Consider the following 11574-nt stretch of genomic DNA (forward strand, 5'->3'; position numbering starts at 1 on the left):
GTCTTTTTACAGATCATCAATTTTATCATAAGTGGGCCTTACTTACGGATCCCGATGACATAGCCGGCGGTCCTAAAGGATACTTGAAATGTGATATCAGTGTGATTGGGAAAGGTGATTCCGTGAAAGTTCCACCAAAAAGCGAAAAAGATGAGGATGACATAGAAGCGTAAGTTTATTAATAGACTTTCTTACTAGTTCTTTAACCTTTAGATTCATTTAGGATTTTTTCTACGTTATTACATTTGGGGGGTCATTTTGACCCCTTGACATTTTTTCTTGTTTCTTCCAACATTGTTTTGTAATTCTTGTTTCAAACGTACTGCTAGGACCATAATCAATATTTTCAAGCAATATTAACGTATGCCAACTTATTGGATCGAAATCCGGTCTTCGACATACACAATTTATATTCACACCTAGCTCATGTAATAATAAGCATGTTAGCATGGGGGCAATTTAGGATGCATAAATAAAACTAGAGATATCAAATCAGATAATTATCCAAAACTGGTGCTGTGGCCTTATGACAAAATCAATAATGACTGTCATATTAAATTAGAAGTTAGATTTTGATGTGAAATGAAATTGGTAATGAAGTCGAATAATGGAAGTGTGTTATCAATTTGTAACCAGCATGAACTCACCAAGACTTTGATCGATGAAGATTTGAGAGACCGAACCTTCTTCTGTGATGGTCACTTCAAAACTCTCTCGAGTTCACTACTCTTTTGTCCACCTACCTTTTCTTCCTAATTTTTGGTAGCGTCATTTCTTCCGCTTGCAATTACATTTTCAAAAATTACCTCATGACTCGAAGTAGGAAGTGTTCGTTATTGACTTGACACATTGCTGCATAACATAAGTTATATTTCCTATTAAAAGAATGTTTTATCCAGACATAGTTTTGAGTTGTTACGAGACTTCCTTAATTTTTCTACACATGTGAACGACCTAACAGCACCAGATTGGGAATTGAGTTTTTATTTCCATTTAAAATATGAAAGTTTACACAACATTAATATTAAAATTAATAAAATATTATTTGCCCTTTACCAATTCGCTCCAGTCATATTACAATATTTTCTTAATTTCCCATTTAGGTACAGGGGTCCATCTTTGTATTAACAATAAGTGAGTACTGTACATAAATTTCATAAACATTATATCTCACTTATACTTTCAAGAAATATAACTTTATTATCAATTTTTCATAACAAACTTTTACTTTTGCATACTTTGATATACATTGCAAAACTTATACAACAGGTGAACATTTCATCTTTTCTGTACAAGGGTTTCAAACTTGTCACTCGTATGTCCGCGTAATACAATGTTATTCATGTTCCTCTAAAATAAGTTCCTGCAAATTTCATCGTTTGTGTGACCACTCATCTTTCAGCAGACTGTTTCGACCACACAACAATAACTTATCAGACTAGACGCAGTCGTTAGACATCAGTTATCTGATGTAATAAAACTCCCAGCAATTAGAGAATCCTCAGGACTTTTTCTCACGCTTCCTCTTTTTCTTCTTCTTCCTCTTTTTCTTTTTCTTCTTCTTGTGCTTATAAAAGACTGTGTAGTAACTGTCATAACTTAAATGTGAAACCTTGTACAAAATTCCACCGAAAAGGAACAAAATTGAAAAATGGTCAAATTAAAACCCCAAATGAAAATACGTAGTACATGCAGGGGCGTCATTTAGGGGGTAGTACATATACATATACTATACATATACTTTAATAGATTGCTTACTAATATACTAATACAAAACGTGAAAGTCTTTTGTCGGTGGTACTCTTGCCCCCCCCCCCAAGCGAAGTCTGAAATGATGCTCCTGAGTACATGTAATAACTACGTTCCTACAACGTTATTTTAAATAAATGTGAAATAATAATGCAAAAGAACCTACTGTGAGATGTCAGAAAAAACAATAAGATTTTTTAAAAAATCACACATTTCAAATACAAAAAAAAATCCTGAGGGATCAATTTGACCCCCGAAATGCATCTAAAGTTTACACCCTCGAAATTACTCACAAAAAGGAACTGAAACAGCAATGTAATTATTATTTTTTTTTAATGTAGTACGGTTATGCTATGAGATATCTATGATTAACATAGAACGGGACGTACGCGAGAGATATCATAGTCATAGCCGTAACCAACTTTCTTAGAAATCCAGACATCGATAATTCTCACACCAGTATTCATGAACATCCTGTTTATCGTGAAATGAAAAGAATAGAGTTTTGGAGAAATGATTTTAATGTGTGTAAGTTTGTTTATTCGTGTCTGTTGAATGTTCCCAAGTACTAAATCATGACTAGACCTTGACAAATATGAAGGGAATACATACATACATTAGACGCGTAGATGTTGGACTAATAGAAGTCAATATATATATATATATATATATATATATATATATATATATATATATATATATATATATATATATATATATATATATATATATATATATATATATCTGTGTTTCTTTAATGTTGAGATCGACTCCACAGATACGGAGTCGTTCTGTGGTTAGTTTAGCGTCGCCACTACTCCTGACTTAGGAAAGGGAAGACGTTTTCCGCCTTATGCAGAGTCGTATCGACGTATGATTAGCATCATACTAAAACACTGACTACTGCAGGAGACTTATGTTAGTCGAACTCTTTAGTATGGCACTAATCGCGCTTGAAAACGACTCTGCATAAGGCTCTTTGTTTCTCGCCTAGTGTGAAGGTCATGCACTTACTGTACTCGTGATAAAATCGTAAGTACGTGTACCTACGAATATACTTCTCTCATCATATTTGTTAATCTTCAGTACTTGGAAACAAATTGAAAAACAGAATTACATACCACTTTTTACAGATACGCCGCCTTATGCAGAGTCGTTTTGACATATGACTAGTGTCATACTAAAGGGCTGACTACTGCAGGAAACATGTTAGTCGAACTGTTTAGTATATCACTAATCACACGTCAAAACGACTCTGCATAAGGCCCAAAGGATTTATAAGTTAATCAGTATTTAGCTTTGAAATAACCAAAATTTCAATTCACTGTCCTTTGTAAGTCATTTGAACAGTAACGAACTAAAATACAATCAAGGACAAAAGTTTAATAATTGAGCTGAACAGAGTCCGTGATGTTTATTGCAACATTCTCCCTGTACAGGAGTAGGTATCGCCTGGTAGAGTAGAATCAAAGTTCGGAACCTTTTCCCACTACCAGTTTATTATAAAAGTCCACTATAAACAGTATTTTCCAGAAATACGAAACTTATTATAATAATGTAAATTCTCTAATATAAGGTTGGAATGGATGTCCCTTGGACCAGATGGTCTTGGGGAGAATCCTTCAGTAGCGAACTGCGTGAAGAGGTGTAAGACACTCGCAAGCACCGAGGGGTAAGGTTCCCGACAACGCTCCACTGCAAGCCAGGCCGGGTTGTGATTAGGATTCTCTCGCTGCTCCACTGCAAGCTAAGGCTTTGGGTTAGGGTAGATACTTCATGGCTCCACTGGAAGCCCAGAAAGGGGACTTGTCCAGTCGAACTGATGGCTTTCCATGGGATTCTCTTGGTTATATAGCGCTCCAGGTGAAGCGGTGGCGCTACTGTTCCCACGTCAAAAAATCTAAATATTGTTTCGTTTTAATAATATTTACTATTGATAAAATACATCGAAATGCTGTACTTTTTAGGGGGGCCATACAAACCACACCAGAGGCATTTAGTGAAATTAGAAGTATCTTTGATATATATATATTATATATATATATATATATATATATATATATATATATATATATATATATATATATATATATATATATATATATATAAGAGTCAGAGCGAAAAAATGGACTCAAATAATGTGTATCTTCATTCACTTTTCTTACTGATATGTAAATTAAGTTCTTGTATTTCTTTAACTTGGACTAATAAAAGTCTTAGTGAACTAAATTGGTCTAAATTAGTTCTTCTGTACTCTGCAGTACTTTGAAATTGTCCATATGTAATTCTGTATAATGTTTTCACTTGTGCAATTGTTTATCTTTTTGTCCTTCTGAAATGATTCTTCACAATTATGTTAACAAGAATGTAAAGATCAGTACAACGTATTTTTGTCAGTGAGTGAGTCGGCAGACGTATCAATTAGTGGTCAATTAGTTCCGGTTTCGAGTACAAATAAAGAACAATTTCTCTCGGATGTAAGTCGAAAAGCCGCTTGGATTCCGCTTTAAGCTTATATGACCCCTTCCAGCATAGCCTGGTTGTTGCATAATAATACCACGGCAAAACAGACTTACTTCTGTTCATATGTAATATAAATACATACAACAAATTATTTAAAACAAAAAACGTGTTTAAACCAAAGATCCGTTTTTTTTAAAACAAAAACCTTGGTTTTTGCCAACCCTTAGTAGTGGCAAGTAAGTAGTTGGGTTTTATTTTTGGAACGTTGAATCTATACCATAACATTTTCTCCCCACTATGGCGATCAAAATTGAAACTGGAAATATTACATTGCTACCACTTCTTATTACAATAGAGTGATAAAAATGGAAGTAAAACATCTTGGTATCCTAAATTCATATTAAAATATTGTTTTTCGCAGTCTAAGAAAAATCCCCAGTGGACAAATCTTGCCATTTTTGGTCTATCTCTTAGCATCCTTGCTCTGTTATACATAAAGTTCGACATAGTTATTCTATAACAGTTTCCTATACTTAGGCATACCATAATTAGCAAGTCCAAAAGTACAAGTGCTAAGTATTTGTCTTAGCGAAACGTGTAGAAAGTAAACAATGAGTTTTGATGAGTAAGTTAACCAGTTACGTGATTCCCAATTTGAGGCCATCCATTATTTTCTAAAATATATTATTTGGGCTTGTGGCCACTGTACAGTTCCCGAAAATGAACTTTTAGATAAAATTCTCACTATATTCTGTATGATGTTTCAAAATCCAGGTGGATTATAGCTTTGAAAGGGGGCATTTCTCTACCCATCTTTACTATACTTTTCTTTAATTGGTAAGAAATAATCTCCCAAAATTTGGTATTTTTCCACGCACAACATTAAATGTTAGAATAATTGTCCTGCCATGTATTGTTCTTCGCATTTCTATATGTATAATTAGCTAACATCTTAGTTTTTGTCATTTGATTACAGAAGAAAAAGAAAACTTTTTTTCCTCAATGCATCACTTCCTTTAGTTCTTATCTGGAATGCAGTTATTCACAGCGCAACGTTGTCAAGACTTCTTATTTTCTTTTTCTTTCGTTTCTGAGAACTTACTAAAATGTGCATTACAAACTTGACAACATCGCGTTACAAGCTCCAGTTTGCAAGTGCATGCGTGGTCGAGAACACAAGATAAAACAGCTGATAATTTTAAATTTAAATCACAGGTGTTCACTACGATAAATACTACTTCCAATTAGTGATAAGGGATAAGAAATGCAACGAAGACTATGTTTCGCACTTCCACAACACACAAAAACCCGGTTTTTTAATTTTAAAAAAAATGGAAAATCAGAATATTTGTCCAGATTTTGAAAAAAAATAAGAAACTTGTCTCTCATACATTCTATTTTCCACATTGATTGGCCTTAAAATTATATTCCCGTTCTAAACATTATTACTTTGCTCTGGTTCAAAATAGGTAAGCACGCCGGGATAGTTCTTAATGAATCTATATTCATAAATAGTTATGCTGATTACATCCTGTACTATTGTTCTCTTTGTAGCAATTTACTTCTGCCAGATGGAGTACCTGTAGAAAGACAACGAGCGAGGTTCATTGTGAGGATATACAGATCGGATGGATTACCCAAAATGAACTCTTCAATCATGGCAAACGTGAAAAAGGCTTTCACCGGGGAATACAAAGACTTAGTTGACCCTTATGTTCAGGTCTCTTTTGCTGGTCTCACGGTAAGTACATCACTCTACCAAGTGTAACGTGCGTGTTTATAAAATAAGTTACGCAAACGAATCGTCACTGGTTAGGGTCACAATACGCCACTTGTAGATTTTTTAAGTGAGAGAGTAATCAACATATAGTTATTATTGTAAATAATTAATCAAATTAAAAAAAAAACTGATTTTCAATAATTGCACTAAGAACCAGTTGCTATTCAGATAACAATTTACTTCATTCAATTCCTTAACACACGTAACTCTAATATATGTTTTAGTCAATCAATCTAATTCATAAGGTTGAATGACGAGTAGCATATAATAGAAATCTAAGTAATAATTTTCGATTAAATATTGAAACTACAACCAAATACAAGCAACATGGGAATAATTTAGTTTCCGGGGGTGGGGTATAATCAGCAACGAAATTTATACAATCTATATATCAATCGATTCAGCTTGAGAAAACAAATCGGTCGATGCCAATTTTAACTCCTTCCCGTTTACTGAACCTAATTTTGTTTCCGGGTGTAGAGTATAATCAGCAACGAAACATATACAATCTATAAATCTATCGATTCAGCTTGACAAAACAAATCGAACGATACCAATTTTAACTACTTCCGGTTATACACTTTCGGTTTACTGGGCCTAATTTAGTTTCCAGGGTTACGTATAATCAGCAACGTAACATATACAATCCATATATCAATCGATTCAGCTAGACAAAAGAAATAGATCGATCCACTTCCGGTTTACTGAACCTAATTTAGTTTCCGGGGGTGGGTTTTAGTCAGTAACGAAACATACAATCTATATAAATCGATTCCGCTTGTCCAAACAAATCAATCAATACCAATTTTAACTACTCACTGGTTTATTAAGAATAATTTAGTTTCCGGGGTTGGGTTATGCAAATGTCAAAACTCAAAGAATTCCTTGAATAAAGTGGATACTTTCAAATATCTAACATAACAGCACAAGATGTGCGAAGCATGTGCCATTTAGGTGTCTCAGCTACTTTTTAGGTACCCGACACTTGGTACATACACTCTTTAAAAAATACCGGAAGTTTTCCGGTGAAATATATGGCAATCGGGGATGCCACATTTTCACCGGAAACTTTAGTGATTTCACCGGAATATTTGCATGAATTTCGCCTCACCTTCAGATATTTCACCGGGATAATTCCATGAATTTCATTTGACCTTTAGATATTTTACTGAAATATTTACAGTAATTTCACCTGAATAATTCCGTGAATTTCATCTAGACCTTCAAATATTTCACCGAAAATTTTGTAGTAATTTTACCGGAATATAGATACAAATGAAAGAGGAAAGAACCGATTTTTAACACACCAGATACTCTCTAGATGTGAATTCCATACCCCACATAGAGTGAAAAATGACCGACTGGACTGGAACTCGAACAAAAGACCTCCGGCATACCGTGTCGATGCGTTAACCACTATGCCACCCGGTCCGCCCTCCATAACAGCTACTCAGTCTGTCCTTCTCGAGGTCGGTGCTCTTCATTCGGAGCACGTATGTTGTACGGAGCCTGAGTGGGAAGCATCGACCTCGAGGGTGAGTGGCTATTCTGGGTAGCATAGTGGTTAACGCATCAGCACGGCATGCCGGAGATCCCGGGTACGGGTCTTGGCCCAGTAGGTCATTTTTACACCCTTTGTTCGTTATATAATCCATATCTACAGAGGATTTGATGCATTAAAAATTGGTTTTGTCTTTCATTAGTATCTATATGAAATCACAGCCGTCATAGGTCCTGAATATATGGACACAAGGATTGTCCAAGCAAAGCAGTGATTCTCTGGTACAACCCATGTGGTCCGAGTAGAGAGCATCGACCTCGAGAGTAAATGACTCTTCTGGGAGGCGGACTGGGTTTCATAGTGGTTAACGCATCGGCACGGCATGCCAGACATCCCGGGCTCGAGTTTCTGTCCAGTCGGTCACTCTGTGCGTTAAAGAATTTACGGGAATAAATAACATATACTTAATCTGAAGTTTTAGATATTTCACAGAAAAATTTACAGATATTTCAACAGACGTATTGCATGAATTTCATTTAACAATTTACAGAAACTTCTCCAGGAAAGCCCGTAAATTCACCGAAATGTTGGACATCTGTTTTTCACAGCCATTTGAAACTGTCTCACTGATTTAGGTGGAAATCATTATAGTTAATAAAAGTTCTTATGATTTAAACATATACATGAATGCGTAATCCTTTATTTGGTCATATTGGTAGGTCTAATTAAAACTATGGAGAAATACAACCAAAACCCATTTTCACGCAGATAACTTGATAGAACTTATCTTCTACTTTAACAGATCTTACTGTAGAAGTCGTTAATGGCTCTGCTGTAAAATCGACTGCTTCCTAAATATTTTCGAACATGACATCTTAAAACATACTTTTCAGAAACTAATTATTATCATGAAACTAACAACCGAACTTGACGATTAGTACTACTCCAAAGTAGATTTTCTCTACTTTGGTATTATTTAGGTAGAGATCCGTGTAATTCTTAAGTATCAGTTTCGTGAGTGGCAGTTCATACGCGGCGAAATAAGCTACATGATACTCTCATATTAGCTAATTGCTATTAACCGCGTCTCATTCACATGGCAACATGCTCGAAATTAAGGACCTGAACGTAAGTCAAGTAACTAGAACGCCATAGAAAACATTGACAAAAATCAACTTGGAACCTGATGATGCTTACTGTGTATCACTTTTCAAATGAAACGTGAACTGTCGCATGCACAACAACGGTTAAAAACTAGATGTCTTTATATGATTTCGTGTTTAGTTTAGAGCTACCAATAAGCATGAGAGTATTTTTTGAACAGTGATGATTTAATTTATTTATTTGCGGTACCCTTCAACAAGCTTTGAAGTTCTTTACTGGTGAATTCATTTACCAAAGAAATATTTTTATCGGTACTGCGTACGAGCCCAACTACATCGATTTCCTTAAGACACATTCTTCCGGCGTCAAGTTTGCCAACTTACCGGAGCAGCTACGATGTATAAAGGTTATGTAACTGCTAGCGAGAAAAAAGAAAGAAACGGCAAAACAATACATCGGAGTAGTAAAATTCGACGCAATATGACTTAATCACTTAAATTATTATTGACTTCAGTTGAGATTTTTCTACATTAAATTCAAGAAACCACCCGAAGAAAATAATTTTACAACGAATAGGCTTCGATGAGTTGTTCCATAACTCGTAAAGTGATGTAGAATCAGCTCTGTCTTGTTCCTTACCCGAAAATGTGAAAAACCGACTTTTCCAGATATTTCCAAATTGATCTGATTTATTTATGAGGATGATGGAATAAACGAATAGTGCTTATCTATATATCTACTTATATCTGTATGTTCAGTATTATTAGAACTTTTTATTAATTTAACAAATTATACCTCACTGTCAGTTAGTGCGGAATTTCTAATGGATCATGGAAAACATTTTTAGAAAGTGTTTCTACTACTTTACTAGATTTACTAGATAATTACTTTTCACTGAAAATAAACCATTTGTACTCAAAAAGTTCTAAAATTCAACAGAAAATAAGTAAATTTCACTGGAAAATGATGTTATTTTAACCCATTTTAAATAAAAAATAAATATGTGCATTAAATCGAAATTCCTGTGTAATTTTTACTGAAATAGAAAATTTCGTCGAAAAGAGAGAGACTCACCAGAGATTTTCTGTTTTTATTGTCTATAATTTACATGTTGATGAGGTTTATAAAGCACGTGCGACGTAAAACTCAAAGATTTCATTTCATTTTCAAAAGCATTTACTCGATCTAATTTCTATCTGCAAATCGAAAACCTCATATAAACACAAAAATCAACATTGTATGTTCTGATGACGAATGGAACAAATAGACGTTATAAATTACGCTTACATGATGTTATAAGTGATATTTTCTAATCAGAAAACTTTTTCTCCCAGACCAGTCCCTACTTCTAGCAACTTCGTTCTTTTTTTCTGGACAGTGAAATGCATTTTTTTGTCATCAGCATTTTCACAAGACAGCAAACAAATATTCACATCCTGTAGACAATACTAGTGCTAATGGTTTCGATAATTGAAGTACAAGATTGTTTACTTCTGCGAGCAGGAAGAGAAAAAAATAATGTTAATATTCAACTATTGTGGCGGTATTTTGGTTATTCCACACTGGATGCATTCTGCTAATTTCACTATTAAAGTGTAAGTGGATGGGTGAGTGATAATATAGTGCTTTTGTGCCGTTACTTACTTTGATTTTAGTGGTTAGGAACAATACCGTTATAATAGCCTGCGAAAGAATACTAATACGCCTTGCACTATTGTTTACCTTGCGTGTCCCCCAGCTACATCCCGCCCGAATCCACCATGCAATAGTACCGTTTTCATTGCATACCGGACCCGCGCACAGATACACCTAGAGGCACCCACAAAGTTTACCTGTTACAACCATTACTTCTAACCTACTAAACCCATAATCTGGGGACCAGAATGTGCTTGTGAACCCAGTGTAAGGGCATAATATTAAGCTCAAGCTGTATTTATAACGTTGACACTACGTATTAAATTATACGTATGAATGGAGCTTAGAGTTACTTGTTTGCTTAAAGTGTTTTGTTTTTATGTATACAGGAAATTTAAAAAAAACACAAAGATATTATGCATAATTAGCAATTTATATATATATATATATATATATATATATATATATATATATATATATATATATATGTGTGTGTGTGTGTGTGTGTGTGTGTGTGTGTGTTTTAATTAGATATTACTACACACTTATAACAATTATTTTTATTTTAATCGTACGATTTTATATTTAATTGAGGCCCTTTAGATTGCGCGGTTTATGTTCGCGTAATTTTTTTAGAGAGAAAAACCTTTTCAACAATAACTTATTTGAATTAAAATGTTTTTGTCCATCCTCTTCTTATAAAGTTGCACTGTTTTAATATTTTGCTTCTATTTAAGACTTTTTTTGTTATAATTTAATTATTTAAAGTAATCAATAACTTTCTTGCTCACAAATTAAATAAATCGAAGCACTAAGTCATTCTTGAACTTATATGTTTCGTGTCTTCATGTAGAATGAATGCACTGTTGCCAGTGCGTTCGCACAAAGGTGCTCCTAGCCACTAACATAACGCAATGGGTAACGTAATAGTTAAAAATAGCCATGAAGCACTGTGGTTAAGAATGCAGAGAAAATAAATTTTTTGGGGGGGGACATATTTTATAACTATATTTGTAGAAGCGAAAGAATTTTCTGCGTCGCAAAGACGCACACATACATATACACTTTTGTCTGTTTGCGAAGAGGAATTTCTCAGAGCTGCCTTTGTATGAGGTTTACTTAGAAAGTTAATTTTTTTAACTAATAATAAATGAGTTATCCTTTAATGTTATACTATTGTGACTAAGACTGATAGGGTTACAAGTAATAATATTTTCAGGTGCATTTTTTCATAAGTATGTTAGAATTACTTTAAATTTAGTTTCCTCCTGCAAATTCTTACAGAATTACTGTACACTTCTGAATTTAAGACGACCCACCATATTTTTAACAAAGGATTATA

The 11574-nt window shown here is 34.2% G+C and overlaps 1 protein-coding gene across 1 annotated transcript in view; it reads left to right on the forward strand.

Moving 5' to 3' along the window:
- The window catches only part of LOC145673940 (otoferlin-like), a 479417-nt gene that overhangs the window by 216209 nt on the left and 251634 nt on the right, over positions 1-11574 (forward strand). Inside the window, exons 8-9 of the mRNA XM_081743754.1 lie at positions 13-169; positions 5767-5953. Coding sequence (XP_081599880.1) covers positions 13-169; positions 5767-5953 — 344 coding nt within the window. The remainder of the gene's footprint in view (positions 1-12; positions 170-5766; positions 5954-11574) is intronic.

This window comes from Thermobia domestica, chromosome 17 (assembly GCF_964235325.1).
Source record: "Thermobia domestica chromosome 17, izTheDome1.hap1.1, whole genome shotgun sequence".
Lineage (NCBI taxonomy): Eukaryota > Metazoa > Arthropoda > Insecta > Zygentoma > Lepismatidae > Thermobia > Thermobia domestica.